Source organism: Mustela putorius, unplaced genomic scaffold (assembly GCF_011764305.1).
Source record: "Mustela putorius furo isolate JIRA1106 unplaced genomic scaffold, ASM1176430v1.1 tig00000095_pilon_pilon_pilon, whole genome shotgun sequence".
NCBI classification, from domain to species: domain Eukaryota; kingdom Metazoa; phylum Chordata; class Mammalia; order Carnivora; family Mustelidae; genus Mustela; species Mustela putorius.
Genome location: NW_025421280.1, coordinates 15,444,520 through 15,463,732, shown reverse-complemented (window position 1 = coordinate 15,463,732; position 19,213 = coordinate 15,444,520). Strand labels below are relative to the sequence as shown.

The 19,213-nt window shown below is 36.5% G+C and overlaps 1 protein-coding gene across 4 annotated transcripts in view; it reads right to left on the bottom strand.

Moving 5' to 3' along the window:
* DNAH12 (dynein axonemal heavy chain 12) overlaps window positions 1–19,213 on the bottom strand; it is a 220,384-nt gene that overhangs the window by 59,496 nt on the left and 141,675 nt on the right. For all 4 annotated transcript variants that reach the window (XM_013053186.2, XM_013053167.2, XM_013053173.2 and 1 more), the window contains 9 exons: window positions 18,566–18,728; window positions 17,614–17,694; window positions 16,886–17,062; window positions 14,360–14,491; window positions 12,434–12,523; window positions 11,656–11,796; window positions 9,374–9,615; window positions 8,231–8,378; window positions 7,805–7,950 (listed from right to left, as the gene is read on the bottom strand). In XM_013053186.2, the coding sequence (XP_012908640.1) occupies window positions 7,805–7,950; window positions 8,231–8,378; window positions 9,374–9,615; window positions 11,656–11,796; window positions 12,434–12,523; window positions 14,360–14,491; window positions 16,886–17,062; window positions 17,614–17,694; window positions 18,566–18,728 (1,320 nt within the window). The remainder of the gene's footprint in view (window positions 1–7,804; window positions 7,951–8,230; window positions 8,379–9,373; window positions 9,616–11,655; window positions 11,797–12,433; window positions 12,524–14,359; window positions 14,492–16,885; window positions 17,063–17,613; window positions 17,695–18,565; window positions 18,729–19,213) is intronic.

Sequence of the window (19,213 nt, the reverse complement as noted above, 5' to 3'; positions counted from 1 at the left end):
GGAGATTGGGAGGCCACTATTTTCATTCCCATCCTCCAAAGCTATACAGAAAGCATTCAGGAAACAAAAACTCCCGAGAGCAAACTCAAGCAGATTACTTAGCCTGGCTCCTGGCAAGGGCGGTGCAATTCTGCCTCCGGCAAAGACATTTGAAAATCACTGCAACAGGCCCCTCCCGCAGAAGATCAGCAAGAATATGCACCCAAGACCAAGTTCACTGATCAATGAGAACTGCAGAACTCCAGAGCTAGGGAAAAGCTACATAGAATTCATGGCTTTTTCCCATGATCCATTAGTCTTTCAAAGTTAAATTAAAAACAATTTTTTTTCTTATTCTATTTTTTAAAATTTTCCCTCTTTCCTATCTAACATTTTAAAACTATTTTATCAATACCTTTTAAAAAATCTTTAAAAATTTTCATTGTTATAGTCATATTTTATCCCTTCATTGAACTTAACCTTATTTCTTGTATACATATAGGGTTTTTTTTTCTTTAAAATTTTGGGATACAATTTCTTCTAATAGATAAAAATATACCCTAAATCTAGCACATAGCTTTGTTCTAGTCTCCAGCCCAACCACATTCTTTCCTTTTCTTTTTTCAACCAACTTCTTATCATATCAATTCCTTTCTTAGAGTCTTCTAAAATTTTCATCTTAATAGTCATATCCTATCCTTTCATCATGTTTACCCTTATTTTTGTATATATATGTTTTTTCTTTCTTTAAAATTTTGGGAGGTAGTTTCTTCTAACAGACCAAAATACACCCAAAATGAATCACGTGTGTGGCTCTGCTCTATTCGCCAGTCTAAAATATATCTATATCTATATCTATATCTATATCTATATCTATATTGTTTTTCTTCCCTTCCATTCCCCTCACCCCCAGTTTCAGGTCTCTTCTGATTTGGATAGTGTATATTATTCTGGGGTTGTTTTTACCCTTTTAGTATTTTGTTCTCTCAATCATCTATTCTTTCTTGGATAAAATGATTAGGAGGAAAAACTCACCAGTAAAAAAAGGACAAGAGGCACAACCAATGGCTAGGCACATAATCAATATGGACATTAGTTATCTGTGAGAACTAGAGTTCAGAATCATGATTATCAAGGTGCTAGCTGGGCTCAAAAAAAGCATGGAAGATATTAGAGAAACAGTTTCTGGAGAAATAAAAGAACTAAAATCTAACCAAGTTAAAATTAAAAAAGCTATTAATGAGGTGCAATAAAAAATGGAGGCTGTAACTGCTAGGATAAATGAGGCAAAAGAGAGAATTAGTGACATAGAAGACCAAATGATAGAGAATAAAGAAGCTAAGCAAAAGAGAGAGAAACTACTACTGGACCACAAGGAGAGAATTTGAACCACATTGAGATACCACCTTACACCAGTTAGAATGGCAAAAATTAGCAAGACAGGAAACAACATGTGTTGGAGAGGATGTGGAGAATTTGAGAGATAAGTAATACCATAAGACAAAACAGTATTAGAATAATTGGGATTCCAGAACAAGAAAGAAAGAGAGGGGTAGAAGGTATACTGCAGCAAATTACAGCAGAGAATTTCCCTAATTTGGCAAAGGGAACAAGCATCAAAATCCAGAAGGCACACAGAACCCCCCTAAAAAGCAATAAAAATAAGTCTATACCCCATTATCTAATAGTAAAACTTACAAGTTTTAGTGACAAAGAGAAAATCCTGAAAGCAGCTTGGGACAAGAGGTCTGTAACATACAACGGTAGAAATATTAGATTGGCAACCTATCCACACACACCTGGCAACCCAACGGTAGAAATATTAGATTGGCAACCTATTCACACACACCTGGCAACCCAGAAAGGACTGGCATGATATATTCAGAGCACTAAGTGAGAAAAATATGCAGCCAAGAATACTATATCCAGCTAGGCTGTCATTAGAAATAGAAAAAGAGATAAAAAGCCTCCAGGACAAACAAAAATGAAAAGAATTTGTGAACATCAAACCAGCTCTACAGGAAATATTGAAAGAGGTCCTCTAAGCAAAGAGAGAGCCTAAAAGTAACAGACCATAAAGGAACAGAGACAATGTAAATTAACAGTCACCTTACAGACAATACAGTGGCACTAAATTCATATCTTTCAATAGTTACCCTGAATGTAAATGGGCCAAATGCCCCAATCAAAAGATACAGTGTATCAGAATGGATAAAAAAAAAAAACAAGACCCACTGATGTGCAGTCTACAAGAAACTCATTTTAGATCCAAAGATACCTCCAGATTTAAAGTGAGGGGTAGAAAACAATTTACCATGCTAACAGACATAAAAAGAAAACTGGGGTGGCAATCCTTATATCAGATAAATTAGATTTTAAGCCAAAGACTATAATAAGAGATGAAGAAGGACACTATATCATACTTAAAAGGTCTGTCCAAGAAGAAGATCTAACAATTTTAAATATCTATGCCCCTAACATGGAGCAGCCAATTATATAAACCAATTAATAACAAAACCAAAGAAACACATCAACAGTAACACAGTAATAGCAGGGCACTTTAAGACTACCTCAATGAAATGGACAGATCATCTAAGCAGAAGATCAACAAGGAAATAAAGGCTTTAAATGACACACCAGACCAGATGGACATCACAGATATATTTAGAACATTCCATCCCAAAACAACAGAATACAACACTTTCTTCTCTAGTGGAACATTCTCCAGAATAGGTCAATTCCTGGGTCACAAATCAGGTCTCAACTGGTACCAAAAAATTAGATCATTCCCTGCATGTTTTAAGACCACAATGCTTTGAAACTGGAACTCAATCACAAGAGGAAAGTTGAAAAGAATTCAAATATATGGAGGCTAAAGAGCATCCTACTAAAGAATCAGTAGGTCAGCCAAGAAGTTAAAGAAGAATTTTTAAAATTCATGGAAACAAATGAAAATGAAAACACAACTGTTCAAAATGTTTGGGATATAGCAAAGGCAGTCCTGAGAGGAAAGTATATAGCAGTACAAGCCTTTCTCAAGAAACAAGAAAGGTCTCAAGTACACAACCTAACCCTACACCTAAAGGAGCTGGAGAAAGAACAGCAAAGAAAGCCTAAACCCAGCAGGAGAAGAGAAATCATAAAGATCAGAGCAGAAATCAATGAAATAGAAACCAAAAGAACAGTAGAACAAATCAACGAAACTAGGAGCTGATTCTTTGAAAGAATTAGTAAGATTGATAAACACCTGGCCAGACTTATCACAAAGAAAAGAGAAAGCACCCAAATTAATAAAATAATGAATGAAAGAGGAGAGATCACAACCAACACCTAAGAAATACAAACAATTATACTAACATATTATGAGCAACTATATACCAGCAAATTTGACAATCTGGAAGAAATGGAGACATTCCTAGAGACATATAAACTACCAAAACTGAACCAGAAGAAATAGAAAACCTGAACAGACCCATAACCAGTAAGGAGACTGAAGCGTCATCAAAAATCTCCCAACAAATAAGAACCCAGGGCCAGATGGCTTTCCAAGGGAATTTGATCAAAATTCTTCACAGTGTAGGTATTAAGGGTACATACCTCAATATCATCATAGCCAACTATGAAAAACCCATAGCAAATATCATTATCAAAGGGCAAAAACTGAGAGCTTTTCCACTAAGGTCAGAACATGGCAGGGATGTCCACTATCACCACTGTGATTCAACATAGTACTAGAAGTCCTAGCCTCAGCAGTCAGATAACAAAAAGAAATAAAAGGCATCTGACTTGGCAAAGAAGTCAAACTCTCATTCTTTGCAGACGAGATCCTACTTTATGTGGAAAACCCAAAAGACTCCCACTCCAAAGCTGCTAGAACTCATATAGGAATTCCATAAAGTGTCAGGATATAAAATCAATGCACAGATATCAGTTGCATTTCTATACATAAACAGCAAGACAGAAGTAAGAAATTAAGAAGTTGATACCATTTACGATTGCACCCAAAACCATAAGATACCTAGGAATAAACCTAACCAAAGAGGCAAAGAATTTGTACTCAGATAACTATAAAGTACTTATGAAAGAAGTTGAGGCAGACACAAAGAAATGGAAATATATTCCATGTTTATGGATTGGAAGAACAAACAATGTGAAAATGTCTATGCTATCTAAAGAAATCTACATATTTAACACAATCTCTATCAAAATACCATCAACTTTTTCAAAGAAATAGAACGAATAATCCTAAAATTTATATGGAACTAGAAAAGACCCTGAATATCCAGAGGAATGTTAAAAAAGCAAGCCAAAATTCGCGCCATCACAATTCCAGACTTAAAGCCCTTTTACAAAGCTGTACTCATCAAGACAGTATAGTACTGGCCCCAAAACACACATTCATCAATAGAACAGAGAGCCCAGAAATGGACCCTCAACTCCATGGTCAACTAATCTTCGACAAAGCAGGAAAGAATGCCCAATGGAAAAAAGATAGTCTCTTCAACAAATGGTGTTGGGAAAATTGGACAGCCACATGCAAAAGAATGAAACTGGACCATTTCCTTGCACCATACACAAAAATAGTCTCAAAACGGATGAAAGACCTCAGTGTGAGACAGGAGTCCATCAATATCCTTGAGGAGAACACAGGCAGCAACCTCTTTGACCTCAGCCACCTCAACTCCTTCCTAGGAACATCACCAAAGGCAAGAGAAGTAAGGGCAAAAATGAACTACTGGGACTTCATCAAGATCAAAACCTTTTGCACAGTAAAGGAACAGTCAACAAAATCAAAAGACAACCAACAGAATGGGAGAAGATATTCTCAAATGATATATCAGATGAAGGGCTAGTATCCAAAATCTATAAAGAACTTATCAAACTCAACACCCAAAGAACACATAATTCAGTCAAGAAATGGGCAGAAGACATGAACAGACATTTCAGCAAAGAAGACATCCAGATGGCCAACAAACACATGAAAGAAACACTAAAGGGCCAAAGGTAGTATTATAATTCCATGAGGAAAGGATGAATACCTCAATAAACAGTGACACAGTGCTGGGGTACATGGCTACCATTATAAAAAAAAGTAAAATAAAATTAGATTCTTACTTTTTATCATACCCAGAGATACAAAAAAGAAGCAAGCATGAGAGTCCTAATTTCAAAAAGTACATTGTTTTCCCAGCTTATGACTCTGAGAACTATATGTTGACCTCCAATACCCATGTTTGTTACTATAATGGCTTGGAACCAAGCCGTAGGTAATTAAACCTAGGGTGGATATTTGTCCCAAGCTAAGCCAATCAGTTTTTTCTGTCACAGGAACTTGAAGTTTGACTTGATGGTCCTGGTTAATCTATACTTTTCAACTGATGTGTTTTGTGAACTTAGGAACTGAGGCTTCCATAGTGAACAGCCATATGCACAGGGGAACAGAGACAGACGTCAACATTAGAGATAAACTAATGAAGCAGCTGTGCAGAGAATAACACAGAAGATTGTTCCTACACCCCAAAGGACAGAAAACAGACCAATTTTCACCTTCCATAGGCCTTGTGGCCCAAACTTTCTCTGAGGTACACTTATGACAGTCTACGGTACACTTAAGACAGAATAACCAAAAGAGTGAACATTAGGTACATTACTGGGTTTTTCTGTCAGGAGTTACAGACAGGAGACTAAACCTCTGTGGCCACTTATATTAGTGTTAACAAGGATGACAGCCATAGATGACTAGACTGGGCTCAAGTGGCAAGAACTGAAATTTGAACTATAAGGACAGAGAGTAATCCTTTAAAAGTCAACCAGCCCATGGTCTGTGGACCAGCTGGTCTACAAAGAACAGGTGGAAAGGGTGACTCTATTGGAATATTACTTTATTAGGAGAGCCTTTCTGCCAGAAATTGACAGATTGTTGTCCTCAATTTACATATGACCCTGAAACCTCTGGTTTCTTCAAATTTTAATTAAGATACATATAGACCTTGGGCGCCTAGGTGGCTCAGTGGGTTAAGCCGCTGCCTTCGGCTCAGGTCATGATCTCAGGGTCCTGGGATCGAGTCCCGCATCGGGCTCTCTGCTCAGCAGGGAGCCTGCTTCCTCCTCTCTCTCTCTGCCTGCCTCTCTGCCTACTTGTGATCTCTCTCTGTCAAATAAATAAATAAAATCTTAAAAAAAAAAAGATATATATAGACCAACAGCATTTTCTGAACTGTAATTTTAAAAATCTGAATAGCCACCAAAGCATTGAAAGGAGTTCTAAAACAGAATTCTAAAAACTTGGAGTATAATATTCTGTTATGTAGAACTTTCCCTGCCCTACCATAGAACATATTTTTTTGAATAGCTGAATATACTTTCTCAGATTATGATAAATTTATTATCTGAAGTCTCAATCTAAGGATGTTCACACTCAAGCAAAATTTGAGAGGATAAACACTCAAAATATGATCATACACATCCTTATTTTATTAAAACAATATTGTCAATATAAAGGAAGCTTAGATGTCTTGAAGTAAGGTTTTCAAAGAATATAAACAAACAATAACTCAGACTCTCAAAATGTAAGATTTCTTTATACGTGTTTCATATTCCACAAGACGACTAAAATTTCCATTACAGTTTTAAAGGTAATGAATGTAATATCCTATTCCATGCACTTCACACAGTAATTAAAAACAAGGATTTGGAAGTTAAATGGCCTAGATTAAAATTCTGAGTCCACCATTTTAGCTCAGTTATCTACTAAATTTCAAATTGTTAAATCACTCCAGGCCTCAATTTCCTCATCTATAAAATGGAATAAAAGTAATGTCTAACTCAGGAATTTCTGAGACTATAGGGCACTTACAGAAGTACCTCATGAATGTAAGAGCTCAATGGTATTAATACATATGAGATATAGTCCCATGAAAAGACTTAAAATTAAATCACAACATGGATAATCATTTATAGTAAATGATTTCTCAAATAAGAGTAATTGTTGAAGTTTTTCAAAGTGATATAAATAAAAGGATAATAAAATCATTTGTAAAGTTCATATAGTTATCACACTATCAATGATAGCAATTTAAAAAGATATCTGTGAAATTGCATAAATGACCAAGTTAGAGTATCTTTAAAACACGTAGAAATACCTAGTTAAAACACATAAGGTAAATAGCCAAAACCTGGAAAGAGCCCAGGTGTCCATCAATAAGAGAATGCATGGTGATATAGCCATTCAATGGAATATTACTCAGCAACAAAAAATAGGAACTTTGTGCTTTGTGGAAGAAGCCTTACTCAAAAGAGTATATATAGTATGATTCTGTATATATGAAGTTCTGGAATAGGCAAAGCTAACCTGTGATGGAAAATAATCAGAGTAATAATTTCTTACTGTGGGGTAAGAGTAAGGATTTACTGGGAAGGGACATAAGAAAACCTCCTGGATGTTAATAATGTTCTGTATCTGTACCAAGTCTACACTTTTGTTGGAATTCATGAGTGGTATACTTAACTCTTGTGTATTTCATTATACATGAATTCTACATCAAAAGAAAAACAAACAAAAACAACTGAAGTTAATGATATGCATGCTGAAGCATTTGGGGAAAAGTATAACTACATTTGCAACTTATGTTGCAGTGTATGAAAAGGACGAGTTGATAGATGGATAGAGGGATGGATAAGTATGGGATAAAGCAGAAGAAAAATGTTAACTGCAGAACCTAGGAGGTGGTAGGTGTGTGGGTGCGTACTCTAAAATCCTGTCAACTTTTCTCTACATTTAAATACTTTCAGATAAAATAATTGAAAAATACTTTCTATTCCTTACCAACGCCTGGAGTTATTAACAATCACTCCATTATCTATGGAGAAAGTATCTGTTGGCAATCCGGCAATATTCCAAGCTCTAATTTTTACTGGATCACCCAGAGTCTTACTCAATGAGAACTCCTCTGAACATGGAATTTTTTTCTCCTGTAAGAAATAAATATCTAATGTTTTATTTCATTTTGTTGGTTGAAATATTTTTAAATTATTGATTTGTCATCAGATATTATTTAACTCTAGAGTAGAAAAAACTGAATTAAAAGTTGGACTATGAAAGTATTTTACTGATCAAGCAAGAAGAAAAAACAAGACCCCATACTTTCAGTGATTTCTTCTCTTCATCATCCTTATTACCATTTTTCCTCCATAATATCCTAAAACATACTTTGAATGTTCAAAGGGAAACTTATAAAATATAAATCCTTACCCTGCACAACTTGCTCCAGTTTTCTGTACATCTTTGTCGAAAGCCAGAAGTGAAAGCACCAAGATAGGCTATTACTCCCGCTGATACTAAGACATCACCAGTCAAATTTTCATATATTATCTGAAGGTCATCTGCAGCCTGAGACCATCTGTGAGATCAACCAAAGGCAAAAGAGCCTCAACACAGAGAATGACAGAAGACAGTAATAGAAAGGGTAAGGGACTTCTGGTCCAAATTCTATAACAAAAAGCCATGAAATGTTGGACTCCTATCTATAAAAGAAGTGCTATAATATATCTGTGCTATATGAATGACAATCCACCTTTTGTTATTAGATTATTAGACATTTCTTGCAAAACGACCCTCCAGAACAAGCAAGGAAAAAAACAAAAACAAAAACATGCCAGCATTTTGTCTAATGATTTTCTTCAGGATGATTTATTTGGCTTAGTGGCCCTGCTATTTGCTTCAGTATTTATTGTTAGTCCGTATGACATAAAAACACTTGCAATTCATTACTAATTCATTACTAAAAATTCCATTTAAGTTGTATAAAAGCTGGCATACTGGTGCTAAGGTTAGTATTCTTTCCATTTCATGAAGTCTTTACAATAAAAAAATGCATTTCAAAATCACTTAATCTGCACTACAAAGTACTGTCAAAGGCCTATTACCATTTCATGCTATTCACCCAACACATATAATTAATAAATGAGATAGCTGGTTGGCTAATACCAATAGATTAGGATAAAGCTAACTGTTTTACTCAGATCAGTCCGGTTATATCTTCTTTGAAATAAATTTTAAGACAGTGAGTCATATATCCACTACTCTGCCTGCCCTCAACCCCGGGCAAACATTTTATTATGAAAAAATTTGAAAACACATAAAATTGGAAAGAAATATACAATGATCCCCAACACACTCACCATGTAGATTTAAAATTATCATCTGCCTTATAAAAAATTTGGAAACAAGTGGCAAACACCATCCTTGACACTGATATTCTGTTGGGAGAAGCCTGGCCAGGTGCCTTGTTGAATGCCCTCATTCTAAACCAGACACTTAAAAATAAATAATAAACACTCAAAGACAGTAACATATTCAACCCTTAAATGTTGTTAAAATAAGTAGAAATCTGACCTTGATTTTTCTCCTCCCAGTCCTCCAATTAGTTTTGAGGCTCTTTCAAGTTTCTTAGCACAGAGTTCCACCTGGTCTTCTAAACGAGCCTTTTCCTCAGTTTTCTCAATAAATGTTGTTTGTAAATTTTCCAAATGATGTTCTACTTCTGCTAATTCTGCTCTCTTCTGATTCAAAAGCTCCATTATCTCAGCTAAGGACTTCTGAGCTTCTGTTAAGCGGGCTTTCTTAGGAGCCACAACCTGTTTGGGAACAATATATGCAGCTAGGATGTGTACTTTCTAAAACGGACACCTATATAATCCTTTATAGACATGATGAGTTAAAAGTAATTATTATAAATATATTTGTTACTTATAATAAATTATGCTAAATAAATATTTTGCCTTAAATCTTACATTTTTTTTTTTTACCTAAGTAAAGTACAATATATTTATATGTCATATAAAATATATAAAACATTCTGGACTAGCAAATGATCATCTGTAAAATAGATGAATTATTCAAGACTAACAAAATATTTAATATGTAGCAAAACAGTACAAGATACAGCAAAATGTCTCAAAAATAATGAGAAGTTGCCATTCAACTGTTGCCAAAAACAGAGGGGGCGGAAAACATAGCATAAATATAGGACTATGCTCTGTGTGTGTGTGTGTGTGTGTGTGTGTGTGGCATTTTCAAGTCTGCAGTCTTCTTCCTGGTTGTCTGAGGCATACATTGCCTTGGGGGGATTAAGACTACGTTAATAGAATTACAAGGAGAAAGAAAGCCTTGATGTTGCTTCACTACCAAAACTGAATTTTCCTCAACAAATCTGGAAAAGCTGCACTTTGTTGAGAGAAAGGAGATTTTCTAAAGTTCTTATATTATTATGTTCATTAATATATCAAGAATGGGGTTTAGTCCACTTGATCAGGGAGTGTATTTTAAACCATTGGTAGAAAGAATTTAGAAGATGACCAAAGAGAATCGACCCCAGTCTGAAAGAAGGAAGATCTAAATCTGGTTCATTGCCATGAATGAAGCTGAAGGCAGAGAGGGAAGGAGCAGGGAGGGATCAGACACAAATGTCCTGTTTTCTCTCCTCAGGGCTGAAATCCTGAAGGGGGAACGTGTTAAATAAAGAGAGAACAGGAAGCTCCACTTTCTACTTTTGACTTCAGAGGAGACCTTACTGACTATCTCCCTTCAACCCTTCCGTAGCAACATGGGGCAGCTGCATCAGAATTAAAATGGCAGTGTGGAGGTGTGAGTGGGAAGTCAGGAAAGATTCTGAATGCCTTGGCTTCTCTGCTTCATGCCTTGTGAGACATGTGGACATGAGTTAGGTTGAAAGCTCCAAAACCTGCGATGGGGAAGGGACAAGATGTTCAATGGAAGAATATCCCAGATAAAATTAATTTTATTTCTTTGACAAGTCTATTTCCCTGAAAATAACAATCAAAATCCCGACCTCTCTACAGGCATATGTACCTTACTAGGAATATCTTTCCAATCGTGACAGCCTTATCATTTACTCTGAGATTCTTTTTTTTTTTTTTAGATTTTTATTTATTCATTTGAGAGAGAGAGAGAGAGAGCACACAAGCAGGCAAGCAGGTGGAAGAGCAGAGGAAGAGGGAGAAGCAGACTCCCCACAGAGCAGGGAGTCTGATGCAGGGCTCCATCCCAGGACCCTAGGATCATCACCTGAGCCAAAGGCAGATGCTTAATGGACTGAGCCTCCCAGATGCCCCTTCTGAGATTATTCTAAACACATGTTACCATGTATTTTTATCTGCCTTTTTATTTATATTTCCTGCTTCCCTCAGTGGGATTCTGCAAGCTACAGAGGGCAAGGCCAGTGTTTCCGTGGCCCTTTTCTAGCCAAATTTACAAAATGATTTTAACCATTCTCCATAAAATATTCCTTACCTATGCATGCTGTTGCTTCAGGGCAACAGTCCATGCTCTGTCTCTTAACTCTACTGGGTCTTTTAACTTCTGATCCTTTGACTTAATTTTTTAATCTGGCACTTCATCCAGTTTTGGCTTTTGCCCCACGTCTCTACAGGGGTAGGTCAGTCTGGCCCATTCATCCCTGAGCACTACCACTCACTACCACTAGCCAAGACTAGGTTATATCACACACACGTGTTCTCTTCATCTACTAGGTGCTGCAGCAAGATAAATCCTTTCTGATATCAGTTTGAGAAACTGCTTAACTAGTCAACATATGCACAGATTTTAATTTCTGGGAATATTTCAGTAGAAAATGAATGTGTTGATCCTCAAGATACCTTTGCAACTCTGTCATACACTTCCATGGCCATGATCCACTTGCACAGACCCTCAGCTGCAGAAGAAGCTTTAGCAATCTTAGAAGCATCAAATTCAGGGTTTGTAAGGTATTCACCACGTATCTTCTGCATAACAGTCACCTATATAACAAACATTTCCATCTTAAAATTTCAACATATACATCATACAGTCATAAGATGAAAAAATAATCATGTATAGTAAAAAAAAAATCATGCACATAGTATAAAAAAGACAAGTTGTCTTTAAAAACCAGTCAATACTTCGAGAAAATTTTAAAATAAGCATAGTTTAAACAGAAGCACAAGTCATACTTGTGGGCAGAATACACAAGATTACAGACATTGAAGCAAGATGTTTCTGCCCTTCCTCCCCAAAAAAAGACTACTGGAGTTTGGGAAAATATGTGGAAATGAGAAAAAACAAACAATCAATAAATGCAAGTTTGGATGGAAAAGTGCACTCAACATTTTTAATCTCATATACATTTGTGCTTCAGGTTTATGAAACTACCATAAGAGAACTGTTTCAAGTTAATAATAATTACTAAAATAGTAATTCATTAAATGATTTTCAATGGTATGAAGGAGTGGTTTTATGTATTATGAGAATTCATAATATAGTCAATAATATAATATTCCTGCATTATTTAAATCTTAAAACTGAGCTATCTTACATTTTACAAAATATTGCTTAATGTTAAAGATCTTCTACACCTTGGCAAAGTTATATGTATATTAAAAATCCAATGAAACTCACTGGAATGTTGTCCTTGTCGTATTCTCTCAATTCTCTTAAGAAATTCATATCTCCCAGAAGCTTTTTGCTAGGTGCCCAGTAATCTAATATCTATAAATAAAATTTATGGAAATCTATTAAATATACAATTAAAGATGCTCTGTATAAATTTTCCTTCTTGAAGTTTAAGGTATATTATCTGGAGAAACCATATACTTTCAAAATATCAACTTACATCTCTTTGGAAATAAAGAGACTCCTCTCCTCAAGAATGTACCAAATATATCAAACATTTAAGATACGAACATAAACTTATATACTGAATTCATTATAAAAAATTATACCTTGAAAGGCAAATGATGCAATTATTTCTCTTTAGGAAATATAAGAAAAGCAACTAGCATAAACACTATCAGAATTTCATATAAGAAAATGTATTTTTATTATTTGCAGCTTTATTTTCTTTTACTCTTGATTCTTTCAAACCAGAAAAGTAGTGCTATAGACTGAAAGTGTCCCTATCCCCCCTCATCAAAATTCATATTGTCGAAACCTAATCCCCAGTGTGATGGTATTTGGACACTGGTTCGTAGATAGATGATTAGGAAATAAATGAGATCAGTGTCCTTGTAAAAGAGAGCTCCCTCCCACTTCAGCTATGTGAGGACACAGCAAAAAGAAGGCCATCTATAAACCAGGAAATGGGCCCTCCAACCAGACACTGAATCTGCTGGAGCCTTGATCTCAGAATTCCCCATTCTCCAGCATGGTGAGAAATATAAGCCACCCCAGACTACGGTAATTGTAATAGCAGCTCAAAGGGACTAAAACAGGTAACAAATATTTTTCTAACAGATGACCTCTTCACCCAGCTAGGCTCCCCAAGTGAGATAAAGAAGAGAAAGAAAACAAGGATTACACGTCGCTCTGCCAGTTACAGGATAAAGCACATGGTACTTGTGTTAACAAAGACATTAAAATAACTAGCCCGACAGTTTTTTTCCTAATTCCAGAAGCCTGATAGGTGGGTGTGCATGTGTGTGTGTGTGTGTGTAAATGAGAATGGCTTGGTGAGAGCTGATTTATTTATTATCTCAGTAAGGACAGAGTACATACACACACACAACCACACTCACACCCCAATTCTCCAATCAGGAATTCAAACCTAGGTACTATAAAATTCCAAAAAGAAAGTAAGTCCATAATTGAGTTTAGGATGGATGCTACACCTTCCTTTTTAAGGGATATAGCCTTGAATAATAATCATAATAACAATTTATTGTGAACTTACTATATATAAAGCTTTATTCATAGGAGCTTTATATATATTACCTATCTATATGTATAATCTATATGTATCCATCTATACATATGATCTATATGTATGTATGTATCTGTATTTATAATCTAATAATCACATTAACATTGTGAGGCATGTACTATCATAATCCTCCAGAGTTCCATAGGGGTTAAGCATCTTGCCCAATGCCACACTGCTAGTGAGACAGGATTTCTGAATACAGACATTCTTGCTCTAGAACACATACTTTTAACAACTACACTATACTGCTTAACTCAGCAGAATTTTTTGAATGCTCAGAATAACACCTATGTGGTTATATATATTACATCCTTGAGAATCTTAGCTGGAAAAAGCTCACACATTTCAGTGTTCATTCAATTCCACCCCATGATAGCAGGTAACCTGCACAGACAGAAAAACAAATAGAAGCAATTGGAACCACATATTTTCTGATGCTATACTGCTTTAGTTTTACCATGGAATATATGTAGATAATGTTTTCCACACTTTATTCTGAATCCATTCAATCTGGAAAACAATGTTTCTTCTCTGGACTGGATACTGTTGATATTTAATTGGATAATTGTTGCTGTAAAATGTTTTGTACATTCACAAATATGATTTAAATCTGTGTCAGTAATTACCTTGCCTCCAGTTCCTGAAGGATCCGAAATTTTTTCTGGTTTTATATCTTTCATGACACATATAGCAGCCATAACTAATTTAACACCAGATGGAGGATTCTTCATTGATTTCACAATTGTAATGTCAGCTGGCTAAATTGAAAGAAAACAGAGTATCTTTATTTAGAACAGTTTATTTTTAAATAATGAGAATTTAGAAAATAATGTTGGAGAATAATGGAGCATTGATTTTCTATTAAAATTATAGTTGCTTTGCATAATTATGAAATAGTTAATAAAAGACAATTTAAATTTAGCACAGATTAAGACCAATGGTTCTCAAATGTTTGGAAGTTCACAGACTTACGAGAATATAAATATAGCTATGAATCCTCCAGAAAATACATTTTTACACATATATTAAAAATTTGCATACCAAGTCCATACACTGAACCCAGATTAAGAATCCTAATTTAGATAAAGATTTAATTATATATTTGCTTATATAGTAGTTTTACCAAAAAAGAAGAAGAAGAAGAAGAAGAAGAAAGTAGAGGTAGACCCTTATTTATTTACAAAAGGTTTTATTTATTTACTTGACAGAGAGTGCACAAGCAGGGGGAGCATCAGGCAGAGGAAGGGGAAAGCAGGCTCCCCACTTACCAGGGAGCCCAATGTGGGACTCAATCCCAGGACCCCAGAATTATGAAGGCAGAAGCCTAACCAACTGACACACCCAGGTATCCTGACCCTAATTTAAACTTATTTCCTAAAAAGGTATGTATTGTTATGACAGATGCAACAGATTCACTTACTTATGATCCACTCCAATATCCTTCTGACATCCTTTGCAATTGTTGGAAAGCTAACAACTCTGTTATTTTATTTCCTCACAAATTAGAGTTGTGGGTGGTCATTGGGTTCCACCACCAGATCACTTGAATGATACGAGAACTGTGACTGAATAAATGGGGACATGTGGGGTGGTGAGGCATCTCCTTTGCTGATATAGATTACAGTGAAGGTGGTGTGGCTCTGTGGGATGGCTCTGCAGGCTTCTGACTCAGAGGATCATTCCTCTGGGAGACTATTTCCAGTTTGGCTCTGTGAGTCATTCCTGGCAGCTCAGCCTAGGATCTATTTCTTCAGCTCTTCCAATAATTGTGTAATCCATTTACAAAATATCCTAAAGAATCCTTGTCTGCTTATACTAAATAGAACCAATTCTCTTCTCTGCAACTGAAGTCTACCTCATATAATATAGTATCTGATACCAGGAAGGGTATAAGCAACAGACTCTCAATGAGAGGGGAACCTGATATCAATGATCTGAACTTGTAAGGTTTGAAGGCATCAAGAGTCCCATGATTTTCAGAGGAAGCGATGCTGAAAGTCCATAGTCCACAGTGATAGTTACTTAAATTAATGCTCATGGTCTTCTAGAATGGAATGCCTATTAAAGACAAAGCTTTGCCAGAATAAGGGGCTGCTGTGATAAACATCTAAAGAGAGAAAGAAGAAAGACCACCGGGTACGATGTGGCTTTTAAATGTGCCAGAGAGCAGAAAGGAAGAAAAAAACAAGCCCAGAGTTTTAAATTCCTGGTTCACAGCACAATGAAAGCATTAGACATTTATATAAATGCCTTAAAATAATATATCTTATAACTACAAGGCTGATATAACTGACAATCAGAAGAATTTATCCTGTGAGATGCTGAATTACCCATAGGTTGAGCTCACAATCTTGTCAGGAATCTTACACAGGAATTAGTAAAATGAGGAAAGGAAAGTAGAATGAAGAATGGAGTCTAAGGGACGCCTGGGTGGCTCAGTTGGTTAAGCAGCTGCCTTCGGCTCAGGTCATGATCCCAGCGTCCTGGGATTGAGTCCCACATCGGGCTCCTTGCTCGGCAGGGAGCCTGCTTCTCCCTCTGCCTCTGCCTGCCATTCTGTCTGCCTGTGCTCGCCCTCTCTCCCTCTCTCTCTCTCTGACAAATAAATAAAATCTTTAAAAAAAAAAAAAAAAAAAGGAGTCTGAGCATCCTGAATGGCCTTCTACACTGGCTTTCTAAGTCAGCAGAAGCTGCTGTCTCCCCTGCTCTGTTTGGTGAGGTTGTTCTGGTCTTGCTTAAAGACTGGAATAGGTCATACCCAATGCAGTGTAATGCAGACAGTTGCCACCCACAGCTGTATTGGGAAAGCTCTTCCAGTTTTTCCATATAGACACCTCCAGGAAGCTGCAGGAAGGTAGCTAGCTCTACACTCTATTTAACATCTGCCTCCTGGTCCATGTACGGGACTGCTTTGGCCTCTTGGGGACTGTTTATTCCCTTCTCACTGAAATATCCTGAATGAAAATTATAAATAACACGAACAGCCAAAATATAAGATAGTGACATATTAGAGATGAAGAGTGAAGAGGCAAGTTTTGTTTGACTGGAAAAACGATGTAACACCCCCTGGTGGAACAGAACCATACCTAAAGAACCAAGGATCCGTGCAGAGTTTGTCGATGAAACCCAAGGTAGCAAATTCAAACACTTGCCTTGAGTGTATCCAGGGCAGACAGTGCTGCTTCCAAAGCTGGAATTGCCTCGGCTAGGTCACTCTCACACTCATTTTTCAGAGCTTGGGCTTCTTCAGCCTTGCCACTGGCTATTTCTTCATCTAATTTCACAAACTTTCTTTTTGCTTCCACTTGTGCAGACTCTATCTCAATAACCTAAACAGAGAGGAGAAAATAAAACAATTCCTCAAACATCCTACTGTTTTCTCTATCCTAGAGACCAGAGTATGTTTGGAAATTAGGGAATTCAACACATCATGTTGAAGAGCAGGAGGGCCCAGGATAAAATGAGGAGAAATGCAAATACATGTGACCTAACTGGATAATGAGTTTCCCACTTCCCTCCAAAATTAACACAACTGGGGTGCCTGGATGGTTCAGTTGCTTGGGCATCCGACTCTTGATTTTGGCTCAGATCATGGTCGCAGGGTCATGAGATGGAGACCTGTATTGGGCTCTGTGTTGAGCACAGAGTCTACTTGGGACTCTCTCTCTTTCTCTACTATAAATAAATAAATGAATGAATTCTTAAAAAAAAAAAAATCAACACAAATCACACAGGACTCAGTGAGATAGCCGGTAAGCAGAAAAGGGTTAGGTTCCTAAGATCTAGTAGTGGCAAAAAATTAAGGAATATTTTCAAGGCTAATATTACATATTTTAATTGCCTTCTGACATCAGTTTAAAAAAAACTCAAGATACTCTACCTGCATCATATGTGCATTTTCAATTTTAGCTTCCTCCAATTTGGGCTGTAATTGGACAAGCTCCATTTTCATTTCTCCAACCTAAATAGATAGTTTGCCATTAAGTTTTCATAGCAACAAGAGCTTTAGAAGCGAAACACAGAAAATCGCAACTTAAAGGTATAAGGCATCAGGTCCAGAAAACCTTAACTTTTCCTTCCAGTTCTTTATATGATAAATAAAACCATGAGGGCATGGGCAGTTTTCTTCACAAAAGACTTCATTGTCCTTGAGTATATGACAGAGCAGTAAGAGGATGCAGTTGTCCCTGAAGAAGTGCAGCTAGAAAGAAGGTGGCAGCTTGGGGAGTCACTATTATACTCTGGGCATGGTATACAATGCATACGGATTACCCAAACCTTGTTGCTTCTATTGAACTAATGCTAATAAGTATCACTATCACTTGACTCATTAAAAATATAATCTTATATTTAGCCAGCTATTATAATAGTAATAAAAAAGGCAACCCAGACTTATTGTATTCTCCCCAAATGTCAAAAACTTAAGAATAGAGGCTCCTGGGTGGCTCAGTTGGTTGAGCAACCAACTCCTGATCTCAGCTCAGGTCTTGATTTCACAGTTTTGAGTTCAAGCCACATTGGGCTCCACACTGGGTATGCAGCCTACTATAAAAAACAAAACAAAAAACTGAAGAATAAAACAAAATGTATCTGAGTCTGTGTGGAAACTCAGTGGATTTCTCTAAAACTCGTGTTACTCATCTGTAAAATGAGAATCATTAAAGTGTCTACCTCATGGAGTGGTTAAGAGGAATAATTGAAGGAGTGTGTGTGAAGCACATAACACAGTGCCCTGTACATAGTATATTCTTGATAAATTATAACTCTTGCTATTTATGATTTCCTATATTTCCTGTGATACATTACCATTTTGAGCAGCTCATCAAATTTACCTGAGACTCAGCAAAAGCTAATTTGTCAAGCCCATTCACGTATTGTTGTTTTGCTTCCATGACAGCTTGTCGCCTCTTAGTCAAAAGCTGTCGAAATGAGGCAATAAGTTCAAGATAAGAAGTAGCCGTAACATAGTTATGTCGTCCTAGCTCCTGCAAGAACCTAAGACAGACAACATATCTTACTCTAAGTAAAGAGTTGCACAAAGTAAGAGGTAGATTCAACATAGCATCAACAACAAACCTAGAAGAATAAAGGTTAATTTTCTTCAGAAGCTGCTGTGTACTTGAACTCTGTAACATTCTGAGAATTCTACACATAACCACATCCTAATATCGTGTCTACAAAATATCAAATAGGAGTGATGTGTTAAAAAAAAACTAATCTCCAGAGATGGGTATCAAAGGTAAACAACAGCAAGAAAGATACAGATCTTTTTACATGTTTCATAAACTAGGAGGATCTAACGCTAGAAAGGGACCCAAGATACTGTGAACGCTAGTGAGGTATAGTAGGAAGGAGGGGCATTGCAGATAGGATAGTGGGGATGAGTCAGCATTCTCTGCACAGAGTGTGTCACACTGGTTGAATGGGGTATGACCAGAAGTGTAAGATTACCACATATACACATGGAGACAACAGAAGCA